A 24,447-nucleotide genomic window follows, 5' to 3' on the forward strand; every position below is an offset into this window, starting at 1 on the left:
CACAATCAACAGCAGTTCACATTACAAAATTTATTTTGGAGGTTATTTTTAATTGATATAATAAATATTCCTCATGTAACCAAAACAAAACATATTTCAATAAAATGAGGGTTTTTCTGAGATTTGTCTTGCCTGCCAGCTTTGTTAAGAATAAAAAATTGAGAACAGAAGCATATCTAGACGAATGGAAAGTTCTGAATTTTATGGCTATTGCCTTGAAATTAGAATTATGTGAGGTTAGCTTGACTTGTAACTTCTGTTCACAATTTTTTTTTAATCTTACACACAGGGATCTGTAAGAAAATACCGAATCAGATTAATACTGTGAATAGTTTTACTACTTTCTAAATCTCAAATACTTTTACAAAAATGTGTTTTTCCAGTGCTGAACCCTAAGAGAAAATACATTTTCATTTTAGAACATCTGTCTTCATAATCACAAAGTTTACTGATTCTGTTCCAAATATGTTTACATTCCTCTGATGTATGCTGCATTAACACCATACCTGATGTTTGAGATAAATAGTTTTTGGGTCATCAAGAGAAACAGATCTCCCCTGAACACCCCAAGAAAACATATAGTAGCACATGTTCTAAATGTGTCTCAAATGGCCTATGTAAAAATAGTTAGAATCCCACTCCTTCCCCTCCCCCAAGCTTTTTTAACTGAATGTATGAAATGTCTTGGTTTTTACCTTGAAATGCAGGTTTATTCATACTAGCCATGCGAGGACAGTAATGCTGGCCAGGGAAGCCCTGAATGTGTACTTCCAATGGAACTGGACGTACAGATGGTCGGAAGTTGAACAGACCCATCTACAGTGAAAATATAAACACTTTTAGTTGAAGCTTAAATTATTTTGGAAATATTACTATGTACAGCACAGATATGTACAAATGTCTTCTTCAGAAATTTTCCACATACCTGATTAATATTTAGCCAGTCAGCAAGGTCTCTTGCATTCGCTAATGCTGTGGACAAACCAACTACTCTTACAGGCTTTTCTGTGTGAGATGAGATGAAGTTAGTTCGAGACACAATAACTTCCAATACTGGGCCTCTCTCATCCCCTGGGTAATAAGAGAAAAATGCATTAAAATGTAATAAGTTCAAATGTTTAGAATTCCATGCAAGTCTATTCTCAGCACACACTTTCAAATTCAGCAACAACTGTGATAAAAAACTATGCTTACCTAGCAGATGGATCTCATCTATGATGAGAATGGCAACTTTCTGAACATAGCTCCTGTTTTGCCAACTTCTGCTGACCCCATCCCACTTCTCCGGTGTAGTTACAATAAGGTCAGCTTGGGCAATAGCTCTCATATCAGGAGTCACATCCCCAGTCAATTCTACTATCCTGTAATTGAGTGAAATGATCATTGTGACTGGATAAAACTCAATTTTTAAACCAACGAAGCTTTCTAACCTCTTGGGTTAGGTGTGTCCCAATATTAACCCTTAAACAACAATAAAAAATAATATTGGCATTTCTGGCTGAATGGCGCTGGCAAACAAAAACAAATTTTAAAAAAATCTAAGTAAATATGCCTTTAATCTTCTTTACCTTCTAATTATTTTACTTTTCTTAGCAATATCATAGAGAAAGAAAAGTTTACTTGGATGTCCAAAACTATTTGTGACTTTGTAAGACAGAGACTGATGCAAAAAAGATGATAAATGAATATTACCATGGATATTAATTGCAATCAAAACAGCCTTTCACAACCTTTCCTATAGATCTTCTAGTGGCTGTACATTGCCCTGTACAACCTGCCTTGCAGTGATGACTAACTGTGAGAGGTTAGGTAGCAGCACCTCTGCTCTCAATTGTTAGGTTCCATTAGGACTCTGCAGCAGGGACAGTCAAGGTAGTCCTGACAGTTCTTGGCTTTGCAACTCACTCTTTTTTGATGGTTACCATTGAAAATGTCATTTATTTGTTTCTCTATTTCTAACCAAGTTTTGGTCTCCTCTCTTCTTTCTGAAATCTGCCACTCCTTTTCTTTTTCTGCATTTTTGGCACTACTTTGGAGACAAATCTTGCTGTTGGGGTTTAGCTTGCCATTTCATTGGTTTGATGCTTATCCCATTTCTTCTATGCCAGTTTACTGACTTAGGTCAGGCTAACCTTGAAACAGTTGGTTTTTTTAGACTGAATGTTATCCTTTTATTTTGACATTTTTATGGCAACTTCTTTGCCAGTTCTACTGCCTAATTTCAAACTTCCTAAAAATTCCAGGTAGTAAAATTTATCTTCCCAAATCAATGTTTACATCACCAGCTATGGGGCTAATTTCACAAAGAAAATAATTCCTTGAGATTAAAAAAAAAACTTTTGAAATCATCAGGAAAATTAATTTATTCACATACCCCATTAAAAGAAACCACAAAGAAAATATAATGAAATAACTGCCTTTTAGTAAAGGCCGTATTCTGACATATTTACACACAGAGCAGTACCTTCTCCTAGGAGTAGTTCTATTTAAATCCATTAAACTCCATGAGGAGTAAATTATTAATCAGTATGAGTAAGGATCACAAAATCTGGCCATAAATAATCCACACTTGGAAGTTGTTGATAATTTTAGAAAGGACTAAAACTCACATACGCTTTGTGTCAGATGGCAAGCCTGCACTTCCTGAACATACTAAACTCCCGATGATGCCAATGGTAATTATAGGTGCACAAAAAATGCAAAAACGGAGGAATGCAAGAACGGAAAGTCATACATGCACACTGTTATGGACATGTATATGCAATTTATAAGAGATCCTGGAAATAAATCTTTGAAGGAAGGTTAATTCTGAACTGCAACTTCAAAAAGACAAAGATAATAGAAAGGGAAACTGAACTTATTTGTTAGCTTGTCCAACTAGAAAAAACAAGGAAAATCAGCAATGTATTCAACTACCTTCCATTTTTGTGTCATCTATTTTTTTCTATGTAGTGTGTGTTTGCTATGATACATTCAGGCTTTTTATGGGGAGCTTTCGTACAATTTGACTAAATAGCTAGATACTACAAAATATTCAACAGAGTTTCTCCACACTTGCAGGACTGTTCTTCTGGGAGAAACGTACTTTTTACCAAGTTTTTCTTCAATCCTGACTTTCCAATCTTCAATTCTCTCTCGTACCAGTGCTTTTAAGGGAGCAATGTATACTGCCTGCAAACACACACACACAAAAGCAGAATTAAACAAGAAAAAGCTGTGTAAAATTTTAATTTACATAGAATTATTTTCTTTTATGCCTCTAAGGACTTATAATTAACTTATTAAGTATAAATGATTGAGACATAATTCTTAAAATTACATTTAGTAACTTACAACAGGATTCTAATTAAGATAGACTTAATACTTGCAAAAATTCTTTTGTTCCTTGAGCCCATAACATTCATATATATGTTAATAAAAAAAGTAATTTATAAAATTGTAACACTATCATTACATCTTTAAAAAGAAAACAAATGTGTCATTATAAAATGACCTACATAAAGTATTATCATTTATTGCTGAGAACATAAAACCTGAAAACTAAGATTTTGAAATTAATGCACCAAATCCAAACGAAAAATAACCAGAATTCCTAGTATATCATCTTAAATGATTTCCACCTTTTTAATTTTATCACTAAAATAATTTAAAATTATTTTTAAAATTTTCTACTTTTAAAGAACCTCACAAGACTTCCCCAGAGAAGTACTTTCTGTGTGCTGAAGTACATGAGTATAGCTTTTACAGTATTCATTTAAAGGTTTAGAGTCAGGTTTTTTAAAGCATGAGTATACATTTGAATGTGTGAAAACTGATACACATGTACTGAGTGTGCGAAAAGTTCAGATGCACTTTAGATAATCTGGCCTATAAATTCTGAAGACTGATTTATTAAGCAAGATTTCTTAACATTCCTTTAATAGCTGTTTATTGTGGTATGAAGATCCAATATCGGCAACCTTTGGCATGCGGCCTGCCAAGGTAAGCACTCTGGGTAAGCCAAGCACCTAGGTGGGCTGGGCCGGTTTGTTTACCTGCTGCATCCAAGGGATGTGCTGGCCACTGCTTCCTACAGCCCCCATTGGCCTGGAGCGGCCAGGTGCTTACCCTGGCAGACCACGTGCCAAAGGTTGCCGATCCCTGTGATAAACTAAGGATGCGCTCAAGTCTTATATTTTTTTCAGTATTTTACAATTCTCTCTTTGTCCACCTCAACTATTACTAACAAGTTTATACATACAGGTTGAGATTTCCAAAGCAAATTTCAGTGGGAATTTTGTGGCTAAATCATCTAATTGACTTCCATAAAATCATAAGTCTAGAAGGGACCTCAAGAGGTCTTCTAGTCCAGTCCTCGGAACTCAAGGCAGGACTAAGTATTATCTAGGCCATCCCTGACAGGCGTTTGTCTAACCCGCTCTTAAAAACCTCCAATGATGGTGATTCCACAACCTCCCCAGGCAATTTATTCCAGTACTTAACCACTCTGCCAGGAAGTTTTTCTTAATATCCAACCTAAATCTCCCTTGCTGCAATTTAAGCCCATTGCTCCTATTCCAAGAGGTTAACAAAAACAATTTTTCGCCCTCCTCCTTGTAACAACCTTTCATGTACTTGAAAACTGTTATGTCCCCTCAGTTGTCTCTTATCTAAACTAAACAAACCAATATTTTTTAATCTTTCCTCATAGGTCATGTTTTCTAGACCTTTAATCATTTTTGTTGCTCTCCCTCTGGACTTCCTCCAGTTTGTCCACCTCTTTCCTGAAATGTGGCATCGAGAACTGAACATGATACTCCAGTTGAGGCCCAATCAGTGCAGCGTAGAGTGAAAGAATTACTTCTCCTGTCGTGCTTACAACACTCCTGCTAATACATCCCAGAAAGATGTTTGCTTTTTTGAAACAGTGTTATGCTGTTTACTCATATTTAGCTTGTGATCCACTATGGCCCCCAGATCCCTTTTCTGCAGTACTCCTTACTATGCAGTCATTTCCCATTTTGTATGTGTGCAACTGACTGTTCCTTCTTAAGTGGAGTACTTTGCATTTTTTTTGACTGAATTTCATCCTATTTACTTCAGATCATTTCTCCCATTTGTCCAGATAATTTTGAATATTAATTTTATCTTCCAAAACACTTGCAAGCCCTCCCAGCCTGGTATTGTCCACAAACTTTATAAGTGTACTCTCTATGCAATTCACTGATTTGCATAGAGAGTACACTTAGAAGTGTACTCTCTAAATCACTGATGAAGATACTGAACAAAACCAGACAAAGGACTGATCCCTGCAGGAGTCCACTTGATACACTCTTCCAGCTTGACTGTGAACCACTGATAACTCTCTGGGAATGGTTTTCCAAGCACTTATGCACCCACCTTACAGGAGCTGCATCTTAAAAAATTTCAGCCAGAGAACCCAACTTTCCAACTTTGATGCCTAAGACACAATGGTCAAGTCCACGTCTGGGTGCACAAATTGGGACCTTCACCCCTAGTTTATGCATGAGAGGTGAATTTCACACACAAAGTCACGTTCATCTGATTGTTAAGCACTGAAGCTCGCATATTCTAAGAAGAACTGAAAATCAGATTGAAAAGACAGAGAATCAGCTTGAATTACTGCTTCTGAAACTCATCTGTTCATATAAGGAAGAGATCTGGCCAGCTATCCTCACTTGGAAGGATGTGATAGCTGGGAAGCAAAACCTTGCTGATGGAAGGAGATGAAAGGATATACAAAGAGCCACTAAGAAATTCATCATGGATGCAGAGGACTCCCCGGAAAAAAGAATCTCAATATGCATTTAAAGCATGGTAGAATATGCTATTTATATAGCACAATAATACTCATTTTTGTAAAGTTTTGGATTGCTGAAAGAAGTATACAGATATTGCATATTTCTAGTACACATTTCACAAACCTTAGACGTGGGATACTTGTTGAAAATTCTGAAGATGGCTAACTCAGCTGCGACAGTCTTTCCAGAGCCTGTGGGGGCTCCAAGAAGAACATTACAGTCTGTATGGTAGAGCGTATGAAATATCTGCGTCTGGATAGGGTTGAAATGGGTGAATTTGTAGAGGGCTTCATACTCTCGATATCCCAAAGCTGTGATAGGCAAAGGCTGAAGATCCAGTAGTTCTAAAATTATGGAGTAATCATTAGTACATGTCAAAATATGCAGCCTTGTAAAATATCGTATTATAAGACTAAAGTAATCAGAGGTTAGGTATGAACTTGTGCTTTCATGGGAAAGAACTTATTTTTGCACTCTTTATAGGTAATTTCTTACACTATATGGGGCTCTAATTTGGGATCATAAGGACTGCAGAGAGAAATAATGAAGAATTGGTTTGCTGTTTGACATTTCCTCTCAAGGTACCACTGTTAAGCATTCTGTGAGCATCGAAGTCTGTAATTTACATAGATTCATCTGTTCATCAAAAGCTTTTTTTTTTTTTATTACTATACCCAATTAGATCTAAAGCTACTATACCAATGAAAACATATCCCAATTCTTATGAGGACAAAGGTAAGTGAAAATGATTTATGGAAGACACCACGGTCCCTAAAATCCATTTACAAGGAATACATTTCTCTGTTTTTTTACGAGGCACAGTAAGGATCCTCTAAGGACTTCCACAGCTGATGAAATAATATGAACGAGGGATACATATATGTTTTACATATAGTTATTTAAAATGAGAGAGAGATAGATAAGGAGATATAAATAAACATACAAAACCCAAATATCCCTTCAATATATGACTCTTGACATATCTTGGAGACATTCGCTATCCAAACAATTAGAGATTGTGGAATTTGGAAGCTACATATAACCAGGTTAGATTTAGTTTCCTACCAAAATTAAAGAGACTTGGAATGATTCTGTTATGCAGATGGTTTCTTTGAAGTTTTTTTTTGTGGTTGGAGAGCTCATTGTCTTTTCAGGGTGCCCCACATTAAGGTATGCCATAGGAGTTATAAAATCTGCTGAGGTTGTGACGCCTAATATTCTTAATATGCTTTTCACTGATACCTTATGTCTGTTTTATCATTCCCACTAAATCTGTAATTTCTTGGGGTCTGTTGAGAGGAGAAAAGGTCCCCCCCCCCCCCGGCCCCCCTCAACAGGGCCTCTACGTACTTCACTGCTGAGTGGGAACCAGATGGGAATTGAAATCAATTACCATAAATCCTAAGGGCTCCATAACCGGTGATGTAGAAATATCTTACCATTTTTTCTGAATAGTAGTCTATGGTCATTTAGGTAAAAAGGTTACACGTGCCTTTACAGACAGTACAGGTACACTATAACAATAGCTGAACACTTCACAAACACATGTGAGTTTATGCATGCCAAAAGAAAACACTGTACTGGAAGTGAATATTTCTGAATGCTCCCACTTCACAGACTTCTAAATGAGCCAAATGTGATTACAGTGGAAGGGCTTTACAATGACGTCAGGCACATTGAATGTATTAGGCATTTTAAGTATCCAGAAAAAAACAAACACATACTTCTGTGCCAAAAAACACGACTCAATCACGAATGCTGAGGTTGAAATTGGATGCATGATGCTGTAAGAGATCTCTCTGCTATAATATATACACTTTTAGTAGAGCTGGTCAAAATGTTTCCAATTTTCAACAAGATATTTTTCAAGAAAAAATTCAATTTTTAAAAATTTATTTATTTGGCTTTTGGAGGTTTTTTGGTAAAAAAAAATTACAACCAGGTTAAATTTCCAGCTGTGAAAGACTAATGCTAAAAATACTTTAAGTCCCAAAGGCATCCTCTGAAAAATATGATCAAGCCTACATATCCTCAATTTGTTTACACCTATGCTTTGCTTACGGGAATTAGGTTTTGATGAAGCTGAGGACCGAAAACCTAGTTTCCAAGGCATATTCCCGTGCTTTCTGTGCTCAAGAATAAATGCCTGGAAACTGACTAGACTTCTGTTATAAACAACTGAACTTCTTTCATCAAGGTAACAAGAAGATGAATCATTTCATACATATGTAAATCTCCCCCGAAGGTCTCCTCAGAAATAAAGAATCTCATAAGTCAGAATTAGAAAAGACATAAGGTTGCTCTTTCATGGCAACATAGGATTGTTGCACATTTACCGATGTTTTGTCAAGTCTAGTTTTCATGTCCTAAGCAATGGGAGTTCCTCTGCTTCCTTAGGGTTAACCATTTCACCACCTGACAACTCTTATCAGTACATCTTCAATTTTCTGTTTAATTTCATTTCATTATTCATAGCTAAATCCCTTTGTATAGCATCTCTCTAAATAATTGTTTACTTCTTTGGTTTCTGAACTTCTCCTCAGTAGGTAAAATATTATCTCACCCCCCTGTAATCACTTCCTTGCCACATTTAACTGTCTTAGAGCCACAATCTGACATTCTTATTCACACCCAGTAGCACTTTACTTTGTGAATACTTCCATATCTTTCAATTGGACAACTCAGACAGAAAGGTACTATTTAATATGTCAGTGCAATTTTGGAATATACGAGACAAGATTAAGAGACAGATTCTTACTCCAATCAAGTAGTACCTAATTTGATGAATACGCCCACCTTTTCCAACGGGAACTGATAAGGTATTACTGATGTAATGGACAGACCTCAATATTGATACAAAAATGGTATTAATAAAACTATTATTTTCTTTTGATATTAGGTAATTACAAACTTCTCTGTATCTCTATTGAATATTAAGATATAACGAGAAGTATGTTATAGCCAGAATGCTTGAAAACACAACTAAATACATTTTGTTTAGCTGATTATGTGACAAATGTTCAGGCTAATCAGAGAAATCCTAGGAGGCTTCTGAGACCAAAGGACAAGCCAATGTAAAGAAGATAATCCCTCCTTAGCCATAAAACCATGTTTATTACCTCAAAGAGTTTTTTAAAAAGCTGCAATTTAAACTTTACTTTGCTTTAACTTTTTATTATATTATTTTGTGACATGTTTAAAAGATGCATTGGTTATTGAAATTTGTACTTTTGTACAAGCTATTTAAGAGACGTTTAACTGCTATAATAAACAGTTTGTAACTCTAAGAAGCTGTGGTCAACAAACCCCTAAGAGTGTCTTATCTAGACTAGGATTTCTCCTTTTGTATAAGATACCAGTTTTGTACAAATGTAATCCTTATCTCAAGAAAATAAACCATGTAAAACATTCATGTTTTAGGGTAAGACCCCGTTATGAAAAAAGGAATGTAGGGTTGTGTTATCAGAACAATAGATCTAGAGGTAAGCATGGGATTTTTCATCCTTCCAAGAAAAATTCTGAGTAAACCCACACAAAGAAGTCTAGAAATAACCTTGTTGACATGAATTTTATAAATTACTCTAAAAACTTAAAGCTTATAGGAAAAACATGTGCAGCTGGAAATATTTAAAACCTTTTATTTATTTTGCAAGTGTTGAAATGGCAAACATCTTTGTGAAATGCATATTTGCAAATATGTTAGCTAAATGTAAAGCTCCTAACATCATTGCTATGTAAATGATAAAATGCTTTACACACCAGCATGGAATCTCATACCCTTGCTAAACTAATTACTGAAATAAGAAGTTATTTAAGTATAAAATATTTATATTTGTGGGAAACTAATTAATTACTGGCAGTGCTCCAGAAATTCTCACAACCCAACTCTGGAAGACAAGAAGATTAATCTTTCCTAAAATTGTCATGTAGAATTAATAACTTCTTTAACAACTCTTTAAGCTAAAGACTCTCTTTAAGAATGATTTAATTCAAAAAGGCTTTTAAAAAAGTGAAAGCTTGTATATAAAGAACAGGACTATTAGACTTTTTGAAAACAGAATTTCATGTCCTGTTGAACTCTAATAAAATTGAAGGAATATTTCAAAAAGGAACTGAATAAAAAGAAAAAAAGTTAAACTTAAACTTTAAGAGCTTATTTGAGATTTTCCCATCAGTAATGCAAAGGTAATTAGAAATGTTGTATATTCATGTCAGACTGCCTATTCAGAAGCTGAAGGTGTCATCTAAGCCAATCTTCAACAGCATGTCAACAGAAAGATGACAGCAAATAACTTTGTGTTCTGACATTTGTGTTGTGCTGATGTTTATTTTTTCCTCTTTACTAATAAAATAATAACGGTTAATAATTGTGATTTTGCTTTATTTCAATCATAGTGTCAATCAGAGTGTGCAACAGAACCCCTGTAGCTAAAACAGTAGGAGTCACACTCCTGAGTTGGAAGTAAGAGAAACAATTCATAAGAGTTGGCCTACCATTTGCTTCTCTAAACAAAATATTTTTAGTAATTTTTAACATAAAATTACTTGGCACCCAATCATTTATAATTATTCCTTTCTAACCCACACTGAGCTTAAGTAAGGGGGCAGAACCTGTCTCTTCCAAAAATTCTTCTAGCTTCCTGATCTTTTTTGTTATTTTTCTCTCTCCAGATTTAGGTGGCTAGAACTGAACATAAAATATGACCACAACAGAGACACACAGATGTAATGTCTTTGTTTATGCAGCCTACAATTTCAGTGTCCTCCTTGTTGCAATATCACAGTACAAGTTCATGTCTAATTTACTGCCCACTCTCACTACTCAGGGTATGTCTACACAGCAATATAAGCCTGAGCTCAAGCCTAACCCCCCTTGCATCCACATACCAATTGTGTTAACCCAAGGCTCGAATCTAGGGCCCCCAAAGGGCTGGAGGGCCCAAGTCTGTGTTAAAACAGGACCTGTTTCTTGTGCACATAGTACCAACTTGACTCGGGTCCCAGAAGTCTTTCGGATGTATCCCAGAGTTCCTTGGGGTAACTTCCTTAGTCCTCTCTATACTGACAATCTGTGGTGCAGTCAATTGCATTCTATTCCAAATGGAAGCCACACCTCCCTTTGCAAACAGCGGCAGCTACAGTCAGCTTTAACCCATTGCCTGCTGCCCACTGGTAGGGTGTCCAGACAGCAAATGTGAAAAATCAGGACGGGGGTGGGAGGTAATAGGAGCCTATATAAGAAAAAGACTCAAAAATCAGGACTGTCCCTATAAAATGGGAACATCTGGTCACCCTACACACTGGTCTGGTAAGCACATTATCAGAGAGCCTGCAGGGTTCTCAATAGAGACGAAACAAGAAGCTTTTGCAAAGAGAGCTGACTAGGGTGGCACATGCAGCCCCAAGGAGGGTGGGGGTTGGGGTCAGGAGCAACGGCCAGACAATGGAGTAGGGATTAAGCAGCTGCCCTGCAGGGAGGGGGAGTGGCAGAGTGCCTGGCTCAACATGGCTGGAAGAGGATAAACCTCAATACCCCAGCCACTCATCCTCCCTGCTGGGATCCCAGTCTGCTATCTGTCCCTTGTTCCTGGGCCCCCCTTTCCCTGGGGCTGTGTGTGCAGAAGAACCCATGCAGCACACAGTATGTGGGCAGTGAGTGGGAGACAGCCCCAAAACTTCCCCACAGCCTTGCAGGGACCCCTGGGAGGTGCTAGAACACTGCACCCCAGTCCCTGGGGAAGCACTTCACCACTTCACAGATGGCAGCAGCCAGGCTGGTGTGTTTTTCTGCTGAAACCTACATTTTATGTCAAACTTCAAAACAGACAAGACAAAAACAAACAAACAAAACAAACAAACATCTTTATTGAACAGCCCATTTCAAAAATTAAGAATTGCCAAGTTTAATTTTACTGGTTTGATAGCCTTGGAGACTGATGTCCTAATTAGCCTCAGACCAGGTCCACCTGGGCATTTTCCCACCAGGGTGACTTATCCAAGAGGCGGAGAGCCTGATGCACAGATTAGATAGTAGTTCAGTTTAAAGCCTTCTCAAATTGCTGTCATTCTATTGAAACAGCCACCAAAGAAGCTAATTATGCAGTTTATGTATCATGTGCTCCATATGGGCACCCAAGTCCCACCAATCGCATTGTCACAGGAGACAAGGTGGGTAGTAGAGTTTTCCCACAGTGCAACACATTCAGAGGGCTACAGTGTCAACACAGGAGCAGGGCGCTATGCACTCTGAGATAGGGTTACTTTGACTCAGGTCTGTGCACTGCAGTATGGATGTCAGAGCCCTAGGTTTGATCATGGGTCAGAAAATCCTTAACCTAGGTTTAAAATGCAATGCAGACGCTCAAGCCCAGAGTTTCTTTACTTGGGTCAGTTGACCCGAGTCACACTAACCCAAAGCTCACACTGCTGTATAGACATACATTAAGTTTCTTTCAGTATATTGTTTTTCAGCTTACTCTTCCTCATTGTGTTTTAAATTAATTTCCCTTGGAGATATTAACTTTTCATTTTTCCAAAATAAATTGTATTATATAGAGTATTTATGCTTATATTCAGGTCCCTGTCCTCTCTGGAGTTTGAAATTACATTCACTTTAGTATGAATCATTCACTAAGGTTAAGATAATTGGTTATATGCCTTGTCTACACTTGTGGTGGCATGTAGGGTATGCATAGCTACATGCTGCAGCGAAAAGTAGGCTGGCATCCACACTGTGGTGTGAAAGGCTCTGGCAGTGGAGAGGCAGTGGGGAAAAGCTGAGGCAACTCCCTGCAGCAAGGAAAGACCGGCAGCGAGGATCTTCCTCCTGCTAGAGCCTTTCCCCACTGCTGGAGCTTTCCCTGTGGTGGGAAAGATTCTGGCAGCAGGAAGGCAGTGGGACACTACACTGCTAAAAATAGTACAGTAGACGTGAAAAGTACTCCTTGGGCATGTAGACATCCGTGTAGGGCGTGTCTTTTCTTTACTCACTAAGCAGTGCCTCACTATGTACACTGCTATTTATACTCATGCTAGGGTGTGTGGGGACTTGTACTCTACATATCGTCGTAAATGCAGACGTGGCCATGGAATGAACACAGAGTATATGAGGGACTCATCAACGTGACTATGTAATAAGTGCGATGAGACCATGCTGCCTGAAAATATGCATCAATACAATAATGATCATCTTTTGATGACGCTAAAATATTTCAGAGATCTACTGTACTAAAGGAGCATAAGAAAAATTGAAAAATAAATAATCCAATACTTCACCAAATATTTCTTAAGCCTTGTATGAAAGTTTGAGCTACCATTTAAAACCATTATCTATTATGTGAAACAGAACAGAACTGACAAGCCAGTATTTAACACAATAGATAGTTCAGCTCCGCAGACAGTCAAGGAGAAAAGGAACTGTTTGCTGAGTGAACAGGTGGGCCTATAAATAAACATTGAGACAGGCATAGTATATCCAACGAAATTAGTTTATAAAGAAGTTCAGCATAAACTGCTCTCCTCTGCCAAATGTTAGAGGAATGGGGATCCATAAAATACACTTAATTTTAGAGAAACATTAAAATATAAGATTATAATTTTGCAGTCTCATATGGAAAATATAATCTCAATTTAAGAAAAATGAGAATGCACAATTTGGCTTATTTTATATGATAAAATAATACTTCTCCTGCTCTTGACGTTGAGCATAGAGTGACTAAAGAGCAGGAATATATTAAGAAAAATGAAGCTTCTTGATAGTGAAGACAAACATTTTTAAAGTTAGCAATAGGGTTGTTAGCCTCAAAAATACAAACAAATGCATGACAAAAAATGAACCTTTCCCTGCACACACTTTTTTGAGTAAAACTAAAGGAGTTGGATTTCTATTACTGCACAGAAATAATGAAAATCTGTATTAACAAGACCATTTGAAACAAATCTTCAAAGAAACAAAACAATAAGGTTTCCAGTTATAACGTTACCTGTGTGAGGTGGATGTCTCTCTGGTAGAATCAGATGCTGAAAATTTATGATACAAACAGCCTCTGCTCCTAACCATCTATCAGATACAGCTCGAATGTAATATTGGGAAGGCAAAGGTTCAAAAATAGGGATTGTGAACACCAGCTGCTGAGCTTCTTTAGCAATGACCTGATGTAAACGAAGAATAGAGAATCATTTTAGAACCGCTAAAACAGCTTGCCATATTCTCACAAGCACAGGCAACACAAGGAAAAAAGTGCATGCACAACATGAAGTACAGTATGTTCATGTATGTGTGTAGAAAGCACAGATAACAGGTAGATGATCCCTCCTTTTTCAACTTCAGGAGAAGATTCTGCTTCCATTGGCTTCAAAAGGGACAGGATAAGGCTCTTGGTCATTAAGTTATTTTATTTATTTGTTGGGATGGAAGAGCAGTGAGTAACATGTATTTACAATCTTAATAAAAACAAGCATTATAGATTTGATTTTTCATCTGAAGCAACTGTCCCTCAGAGAAAGAGCCAAATCCTTTAATGGATTTCATTTTTGTAACAATATTAGTGAACATCCACGTCAAAGACCAATTTTAGCAGATGTTAAGAACTGAAAGGCAGACAACGGATTTTGAAAATTTGGTGACGTTACTGTATACATTTCAGGGTTAGGACAACACAGAGGTTTATAATAATTATTTCCAAACTATCTGCCAGCTTTTTTTTTCTTACATGCTTTGAAATTCTGCATAAGGACATAGTTACCTGCTTTTTTTGAATGACGAAATACTCTGAATGATAAATGTGATCATTAGTGGGGTCTTCCACCCAGATCCACCAGGGCTCTCCAACTGTGCCATGCACCTAAAAGAAGGGAAAAGGTTCCCCCGTTACAAGTACCTCTTAGACCTCTCAGAATACACCAGATATTTGGGGATATATTTCAGTACAATGTGGGTTTACTTTTTACAAAGAAAATATGACAAAATCAGGGAGCAATGTAAAACTTTTGATGAAACCCTTCCACCTGAAATTTGTCATCTATAATTGTACCAGTTTGACACATTATATATTATATAAGCAGGAGTGAATGTTCTGTCTCTGTGGGTATTTCAAATATCATATAGTGGGTAATAACATAAGAGGACTCCATATTTCTAGACTAACTTGTCTTTTTATTAAGAGAACTATTTTCAGGTGCTGCAACTGCAGCCAGCATTCAAGCCATGTGCACACGGACAGACTTTTCCAAAAACTCTTTCCTCTTGCAACTTGTGATCCTCCCTCCAAATTCCATGCAGGTTTCTCCGGTGGAAACTGTTTTTATTGAACCCCACTAATCTTTCAGGCAAGAACATCTATGACTACCAACATCTTTGGGCCTTTCATTAGATGGTGTGTTGATAAGCTGTCAGTAACTGGTTCTGGATTGGGTGGGAGGAAAGAGTATTAACAGGGCTTGACACCTGGCCAGGGATAATTTCCATGTTTTGGCATCGGGGAACAATTCTTTTTCCCACCCTCCCATTTGGCTTGTAGTATGCTTCTCGTCTTGCCACTTTATCGTGTTGAGCGTTAGGGCTCTGGAAGTCTTCACAGCTATGCATTAAGTTTATCCAACTGCCATATTTTGGGTCAGGAAGGAATTTTCCATTCCCTGGGCAAGGTATTGGCATCTTACTTCTTTGCTGCTTTCAGAACTGGGCAGCTGGAGAGCAGCAGCTGTTGGCTGGGCACCCAGCTCTGAAGGCAGTGCTTTGCCAGCAGCAGCACAGAAGGGTGGCAATACCATATCATGCCACCCTTACTTCTGCACTGCTGCGATCAGATCTGGGTAGCTGGAGAATGGCGGCTGCTAATTGAGGGCTCAGCCTGCAGGCAGCACTAGAGTAATAAGGGTGTTAATACCATACCATGCCATCCTTACTTCTCCGATGATGCTGGCAGTGGCTCTGCCTTCAGAGCTGGGCTCCTGGCCAGCAGCCGCCGCTCCAGCTGCCCAGCCATAGTGTAAGAGGGGCAAAGGTGACTCAAGGCTGTTTTAACTAGTGCTGGCAGTAACAACCCCTAGAGACCACTGGGGATTGCTAGAGTGTAACAGTGCTCTGGGCACACCCTACTCCACAGCCATATTCTGTGGCACAAGACTTAAGCCAGTGCTACAACACCCAGGGATTCCCATACTCCTTGTGTGGCTTTGCATTACCCTTCCATTCCTTTGTAATGGAATAATACTCATGGTCCCTTGCTCTGCTGGAGTAGGGTAAAGGGAAAATTTCATAGCCAAGGATCTGGCTCATAGACTTTAGCTGAACTAAAGGGCTCTTAACTTTGGTAATTGCTGTAATTAAAGATAAGAACAAACTCATGTGTCACCTTTTCTAGAACACAATGTAAAATATTTCCTTTGCACAGGCTTTCCCCCGATAAAGTAAAGTACAAAATGAACAGCAAGATTGTTTCTTCACCTACCCTCTAGAACAATCCCAGAAATACGATCAAACTATGTCAATTCCAGTTTTGTATTATTTTGTTTTGTTTGGCACCTAGATGCTGTCATGGTGCATGCACTAGAAATGTTTAGCTAGGCTAGGCATTTCAATTAAGTACATGGGTTTTTACAATTCTGATTTTGCTGGTGCATTTCTAGTCTTATTACAGGTGGACTTCCCTTGCAGTCAGTTTTTGTGCTGACGACAGCTGCCACTGTGGTCTTCTGGGCAGTTTACCAGCATAATAGTAGCATGCTGATGGGAAAGCAATTCTTTAATAGTTTGTCAACTGTTAAATTTAAAATGATAATGATTAATTTTTAATGATAATTAAAAATCATTGTAGTTATTTACTATAATAAAGATTCTTTTGTAATTAATAATAAGCTTACCGGATACAAACAGTCAGAGCAAAACAAAAAAGGCAGTAACATTTTCAGGATTTGATTAATACAAATATATGTATTCACATTTTAAGAGCTCCATAGTACAAACTGACACAAGGTTTGCAATGTTTCCAAAGCAACCATTAAGACCATGCTGTGTTGAAGGTCACAGTAATAAGCCTGGGCAAAAATCTATTTTCCCCAATGCTTCCTCTTTCCAAGTACAGACCTCTTTGGTATACTTTATGGTTTGCCTTCGGAAGGCACTGCTGTAAATGGATTCTAGTTAAAGAACAAGTGTTGAACTGTTTTGTCCTTAACGATATATTAGCTCATCAGTACTGAACTTTGTATTAGTAATACTGATGCAAGATAGAGACTCAACTAAATTTTTCAAATTATCTCCTTTTGTAATATAAAACAGTACATGTACAAAATTAAGTCACCAAAATTAGTTGGTGCAAGATTAGGTTAGGAGTTCATTCAAAGATATTTTTATAATCAGTCAAGGAAGTGATTAGAAAGAAACTGCATGTATTTTGATCACCACTCCTTCTATTCACAATCTAAGACAGAAAAGCTTTCCAAAAGAAAAAGTAAAAGCCCTTATGACCAGAGAAAACAATTTTTAAAAAAGGGTGTAAATCTATTTTTAGAACAAAAGTCTATTACATTCACTTTGTGGGCAAGATCAATTTGATATGTGCACTTTTTTGCTTAAAAAAGGGGTAGGCTTTGAAAATGGAGTTTTAGAACCTGAACCTTAATCCAAGAACAGGATTGCTAGTTTTCAGAAGTACAACCTCTCCAATCTCCTAAAAGTGGAAGAAAATAAGAGATATGTGCCAAATGGAGAAAAAAAGCCTGTTTGTGCCCAAGGCCTTTTCTATATGGAAGAGTTTAACGTATGCCCATATAATGGCTCCATGTGGGCACTCTTATTCCATTGTAAGGCTGTCTTTTTTGGTTTAGCTTTAAATCCTTCCCAAGTGACATAAGCTAAATGGAATAAAAGTGTTCACTTTGAGGGCGATGGTGGTGAATGGGGGAATCATACAGGTATAAAAATATTAGTTTAAATTCTCACCTTGTTAGATTGCCTGTGAATACAAGCTTCAGCTAATAGCTATATAATTTTCCGATGTAGACAAGTCCTTATACATTGGAGCAGTTTACAAATGTAAAAGTACATTTTTTCCCACTATTAACATCTGTTCTCTAAACTATTTTTTATGAAGTTACGAAAGAGTGCAGTCTTATTTAAATTAACTTGAATGAAAAAAGGATACTTTCTTTAGATATATTCTTCCATAGGCACCGCAAAATTAATGCATCTCTGTAGATCACATTGTCTTTATAAATAGTTAAAATCACCTTTTTACATTATCCAAATAGCTAAATTCTCATGATAATCTTCACCTTAATTACTGAAAGCTGGAAAGTGCTTTTCCCCAGTCCCTTCTTAATTTTTACCTGATCGTTCCACTTGAAGTCAGGAGTGATGTTCAGCCTAACACGGAGTACAGTACGTGTAATTGGCTGAATAGCTGCTTCCATTGTAATGGAGGGAATTTGATGGACACACTGTTTGACCTTTAACCCAATATGCACATGACGCAGCATGTGACCTACAAAGAAAACACCAGGTGAAACAAATGTGCATTTACAGGAAAAATAATGCAAATCAGACTTTTAAATAGGGGTTCAGAAAGGGATGTTATTGCTTGCTTGTTTTGTTGTTTGGTGTGTAAATGACTCTCTTGACCTGGTATGTTGGAATATTTTGTAATACTTCATTTGAATTAGCAAATTTACAGCTCAGAAAAAGACATTATTAACTCCTCTGCTGGCTTTTACCAATGGGTCAAAATAACTATTAAGAATTCATGCTGAATAAGCTACTCTTTCAAGGCAGTTTCCTTTTTCTTCTAATGACTTTTTGACCTGCTAGTTAGAAAAACATATTGTCTCTTCTATACACATAAATACTAACGCATGAGGTGATATGATTTTGTTTAAGTTGATTCTTGACTATGTAATTGGCATTGATATGAGACACTTAAACTGATACCTATGCATGGAGGTTGCACTGATTTAACTAAAGCAATATATAAATGGATTTACTTAAAACTGTATAACGTTATCACGTAGACTAGGCCTTGCTCAATTTAAAATTGATCTAGTTAAAGCAAGGCACATTCCTCGCAAAGACACATGCAGGTTTAACCCTTGCTTAAATCAGTTAGCTTACATCTGTAAATTAAGCGCATCTACATTAAGAGTATGCACACACCATTTTAACTAGATTGATTTCAAATCAATTTCTTTAAATGGGTGCAATTTCTCCAGTCCAGAAATGCCCTTATTCTACTTATAATGTCACTATTTTTTTTTTTTTTTTTTTTTTTTACAGACAAAAGCAAAACTTCCGAAGGCATATAAAATATTGGTGTTCCTACGGTTCAGTTAGCTCAATAAGGCTATACGGGCAGATCAATTCTACAATGCAATGCATGTGGGTGAAATCTTGAGCCTGTGTGAAGACCCTATGTGGGTCTGTACAGGGGATCTGCATGAACATGTCAATGCAGAATCAGGGCCTATCTGCTCTGGTGGTGCTGGTGATTATTTTAGAGTTACATCAAGAGAATGTTAAAAGAAATATCTGTGACTTCTGAAAATGTCAGAATCATATAATCCTCTAACCCAAGGAACTAGCTGCTTAAAAACAGGCATTTTTAACTAAAAGAAGTATAAAACTTACTTGATTCCACAAAGACTTAACATACTTTTTCAGAGAACACGACAATCACTTGAACTGTAAAAAAATCTTTCCATCAATTTCCAGGGGAAGACACTTAATTTTCCTATTATCTAACCTAAATCTCCCTAAATCTCCCTTGACCCTATTACTTCTTATCTTTCCTACCTTCAGTGGACATAAAGAACAACTGATCACTGTCCTCTTTATAGCAGATCCTGACATATTTGAGGGCTTATCAGGTCCCCATTCATTTTCTTCTCTCAAGACTAAATATGGGCATTAATGAAAATATTGAATAGTACTGGACCCAGACATGATCCCTGCAGGATCCCACTAGATACATTCACCTAGTTTGACAATGAACCATAGAAAACTATTCTTTGAATATGGTCTTTCAACCAGTTGTGCATCCAACGTGAAGTAATTTCATCTAGACCACGTTTCCTTAGTTTGCATCAAAATCCATCACGTCTACAGCTTCCTCACAATAATCCTATCAAAGGAAATAAGGTTGGACTGTCATGATTTGTTCTTGACAAATCTATGCTGTCTCTCTCTTATTACCCTATTATCCTCTAGGTGCCAGCAGACGCTTTCCCTCTCTCTCGTGTCTTGGAGGGAGGGAGGAAGGGAGACAGATAGAAAGAAAGCAGATTGGGAGAAGGACATTAAACAAGTAACAGCTCTCAGGGATGCACTTTGCATTTATAGGGCTATCGGACACCCATTATGACAGTATCTAATCACTAATAATCGATTTCCATGGTCAAATACTAGACTCCATCTGCTTACACATGAAAAGTAGTCCATTTAAAATGTAACTATGCATATTCTATATACATGTAGAAACACATCTAAATTCAGAATGCAATGGTAAGTGGCATTCACACTGAAATTGAGGAAAGTGAAACTCTTTCCATGTCTTTTAATCCAACATCTTATATGTTCCAGAAAAATCATAGGGCAGCTTTCTTTAAAAAAAAAAAAAAAAAAGGCACAGGGCCATTCACTGCCATATTATACTAGTATTAAGCATTGACATAATACCATGAAAGCACAAATTGATTTATAATAATACATAAGGTACAGATGCTGATCTGAAAAGCCACAGAATACACCCACATACATAGGTAGTATGTTTAGTGATGATACAAAACCTTTGGAGATTTCTTTTAAGCACCTGATTTAACTTTGAAAATAAAAGCATAGGCTCATATCTTGCATACACTTATGTATGGTGCTTAACTTTGGGACTACTCACATGAGTCAAGCGCCGTTATGTATTTGTGGGACTGGAGCCTTATCTTGGAAGTGATCTGAACACTTGCAGATTGCTGCCAAGTCAGGTATGCAGGTCATCTCTGGTTGTTGAGTTAAGCCAGTCCAAGACTGAAAAGATGCTGAATGTCTATTTTCACTGTATGTTTGGGAACTAATTGAAAATTCCAGTCTACTTTTTTGTAAGACAGACAGACAGAGTTGAAAGTGGCCCAGCCCTAGTTACTGTATAACAAAAATGCTGTGAAAAGTATCACCTTGGATCAGAGGCCTGAAAATGCAGACTGAAGTCCAGGATCTAAAACATCCCTCCAAAGTAGGGGAAACAAGTTAAAAAGTATTCAAAATAAAGAAGATTTCTTCTTAACTTTCTCCCTCTACCCCATCAGTTGGTGGTTAGCTAATGCATAAGTGTTTATATTCACCTTCTAATTTTGTTTTTATTACTATAAATGAAATTGTGGATGTCCTCATTACTGATATATATCAAATCCTTTATTAAACTCCACTAAGCTCTTGGCTGGAATGATAATGTTGTGGCAATGAACTCCTCAGGTTAAATGAAAATGAATTTAATCATTCAGAAGGAGGCATGACCCACTTATTGGTGGTGTCCTTTGTTATAATTCCCCACTTTCATTCTTTTTCACATAAACAGTATTCAAGTTGAAAGTAATGAAGGACCTGAGTTGTCAACTGTCAAAAATCAATGCGATTAACAGCAAGTTCTTACTCAATGTAAAGAGGAGAATATAGAGCCTAATGTTTAAACAGAACATTGCTATTATGTTTTTTTTACCTATTTCATCTTTCCTCATGTCCTTCATCTTATCTACAGAGAGATTCTTCTCCTCCAGCTTTGTGAGGACCGATGGTGGCAGCACCGAGAACTGTCGCAAAGGGTTGGCCCAGCCCCACAGCCGCTTGTCAATGACTTTGCTGAGGTTCAGTAGCCGGTACGTCATTGCAGGCCATCGTTTCCTAAGCGCAACCTCAAAAAGGGCTCGAACAATACGAGCTGCATTCTACAGAGGGAAACATCAAGATGAAGAAAAATATTAGATTCAAATCAAACATTTCTTATTGGATACAGCATGTATATTTTTTCCTAACAGACTCCCCCCAAAATATATTTTTATTGTTAAGTTTTAGCTAAAATATTCTTGAGAAAATTATTTTTCAGTTTCTACCTAATGATTAATTGCATCTTTTAAAATTGCTTCATCAGTACTTAATGAGATGATGACAGTAAACACAAATTAAACAATTATTAAAGCTATACTGTTGTAGTGAACAGAAACAATTTTTGATAGTACATCTCTACCTCAATACAACGTGACCTGATATAACACGAATTCGGATGTAACGCAGTAAAGCAGTGCTCCGGGGGGGTGGGGCTGCATGCTCCGGCAGATCAAAGCAAGTTCGATATAACAAACTTAAAACGCGGTAATATTTTTTGGCTCCCAAGGACAGCGTTATATCGGGGTAGAGGTGTAATACTTTTTCTTGTTACAAGAACCCTGACCGTGCTCAAAAATTTAAAATTGGATATTCATGCTGAGGGGGAACATGGTCTTGTGGTTAAAGCCCAAGTCTGGTAATCAGGAGAAGTAGGTTCAACTGCTAGGTCTGCTGCAGGATTCCTGTCCTTGGTTTTGATCATAGTTACACCAGCACTTAGGGGTTCTGCTCATTGTCTCTCAATGACTTCTCAATCACATTTACTTAGTTTACAAAAATGTTTGCTTTCTTCTTATTTAAATTCCTTGAAATTTAACTTAGAATCTGAACATCAAGATTAATTCTTCATAGACTTTACATAAAAAATAATTTATTCATCCCATATTCATTTAACACGGCAATGACAAATATTCTGCCGGCCCATCTCTGCTCAATTACATACCCATGCAAGCCCATTGTTTTCAGTGGGATTGCCTAGATGTAACTGAGGGAAGAATCTGACTTTATAGTGAGAAATTAGCTATCAGTTCTGTTGATGATTCACTGAGCAGAACAGCATTCATTCTGTGCTGGCTCTGCAATGCTAACAGGAGTAAAAGAAAAAGATACTAAAAATATTTAGTCACTAAAGAACGCAGCTACAACTCTTCTACTGAGGTAAAAGGAACAATTTTTTTTTTAAAATAGTCACCTTTTGGAGTAGAACTGCAATTTAAAAATTGTGATTCTAAGCACTACCACTCATGTCCCCATGTAAATTATCACACACATTTATAAATTGAGCACCTGAGTATGGGACCACACCACCTGTTTTAAAATGTTACAGTTGAGAAAGACAAATAAAAGCTATAAACTGAAATTGAGAGACCTCTCTTAAAATGATCTTGTTGTGCACTTATTACAATCTTTATATGTATAATGATCTCAGCAAGTCCACGTGCGCTATAAAACCTGAACACAAGGAAACAAGCTAAGATGGCATGATGATCTTAACTCAGAGTATCTATGCTTTTAAATGTTTCACTCTCATCCTTAATATCATTTAAATACAATTTCTATTATTTCTTCTTAAAATGGTTTGACAGGATGTGACAGCGCAATATCAGAACATACTATGCTACTGCTTATTAATGAAGAGACAGAAATACCCCTAAATGGTCCCAAAAACCACAACCTTATAACCCACTACATACATTTAATATTGCTCGACATATAGAATTATAATAAGCTGTGCATTATGTCATTTACCTCTTTTAAGGTCCTCAAGCCAGAAAACAGATGCCTTCTTAAGGGGAATTTCAAGTGGCCCCCTGACTTTTTGGGATGCACCCTAGACTTGTGAAGAAGCAGCAATATTCCATAGATTTCCAGTGCTGTTGTAGCATGCGATGACTAAACATCCTATCAAGCTGATGACTGCTTGGGGTGTAAACTGAGCCATCAATCAAGAGCATGAACTAGTCTGCCATTACTGTGTGGGTGTCAACCTAGTGTAGTCCCTCAACTGTGGAGAAGTTTTCCATAAAGTTTGGTCTCGTCTTTCAGGTTTCTTAAATTTTAAGTCCAAACACTACCAATCACAATGCACATTGAAGTTATGTTTTCACACTCTGCAAGATCATTCAGGCTAGTCCCTTTCAAATAAGCGAATGTTCAAATTAAGCAAATGTCAATCTGTATATGACTGGTGAACTTCTAGGGCCAATCTAGCTGTTTAATGGTATGTAGTGTAAACGTAAAGCCAGTTCCGACCAGCGTGTATGCCTTGCGTAAGTTGAATTTTGCCTAAGTTGGGAACGTATACCTGGCAATTATGCAAAAAAGAAAAAAAAGCTTACAGAACGTGCAGAACTTTTTCCGTAAGTGCGGATTTGCGTAAGTCGGGTTTGCGTAACTGGGAGAGCATCTGTATTCTGGTCTACACCCCACGCAGCCTACTTAAGATTTGTAAGACCCATATTAATAGCACATATTCTGGTGTAAACCAATTTTATAATGATTTGCAAAACAAACATATAAAATTAGAAAGCAAAAAAGTTAAATACATTTAAACTTTTTTGCAAATTTAGGAAACACTGAGGTTTAAGGCTAACATCTTGTATGCAATCGTAATTTAAACCAGGGCTGCCCAGAGGGGGAGGAAAGTGGCACAATTTGCCCCAGGCCTCACAGGGGCCCCCACGAGAAAATAGTATTCTATAGTATTGCAACTTTCTTTTATGGAAAGGGCCCCCGAAATTGCTTTGCCCCAGCCCCCTTGAATCCTCTGGGTAGCCCTGGTTT

General features: G+C 37.3%; 1 protein-coding gene across 4 annotated transcripts in view; it reads right to left on the reverse strand.

Annotated features, from left to right (window-relative positions):
- Positions 1-24,447, reverse strand: part of ASCC3 (activating signal cointegrator 1 complex subunit 3) — a 544,393-nt gene that overhangs the window by 115,002 nt on the left and 404,944 nt on the right. For 3 of the 4 annotated variants that reach the window (XM_075063855.1, XM_075063856.1, XM_075063857.1), the window contains exons 21-29: positions 21,500-21,725; positions 18,132-18,286; positions 14,546-14,644; positions 13,784-13,952; positions 5,925-6,145; positions 3,086-3,171; positions 1,195-1,361; positions 926-1,071; positions 696-816 (exon numbers count right to left, since the gene is read on the reverse strand). In XM_075063855.1, the coding sequence (XP_074919956.1) occupies positions 696-816; positions 926-1,071; positions 1,195-1,361; positions 3,086-3,171; positions 5,925-6,145; positions 13,784-13,952; positions 14,546-14,644; positions 18,132-18,286; positions 21,500-21,725 (1,390 nt within the window). Of the gene's footprint in view, positions 1-695; positions 817-925; positions 1,072-1,194; positions 1,362-3,085; positions 3,172-3,621; positions 5,203-5,236; positions 6,146-13,783; positions 13,953-14,545; positions 14,645-18,131; positions 18,287-21,499; positions 21,726-24,447 lie in introns of those variants that run through there. The other variant, XR_012655518.1, reaches the window with a different exon arrangement.

The sequence above is a fragment of the Chelonoidis abingdonii genome, chromosome 3 (genome assembly GCF_003597395.2).
Source record: "Chelonoidis abingdonii isolate Lonesome George chromosome 3, CheloAbing_2.0, whole genome shotgun sequence".
Lineage (NCBI taxonomy): Eukaryota > Metazoa > Chordata > Testudines > Testudinidae > Chelonoidis > Chelonoidis abingdonii.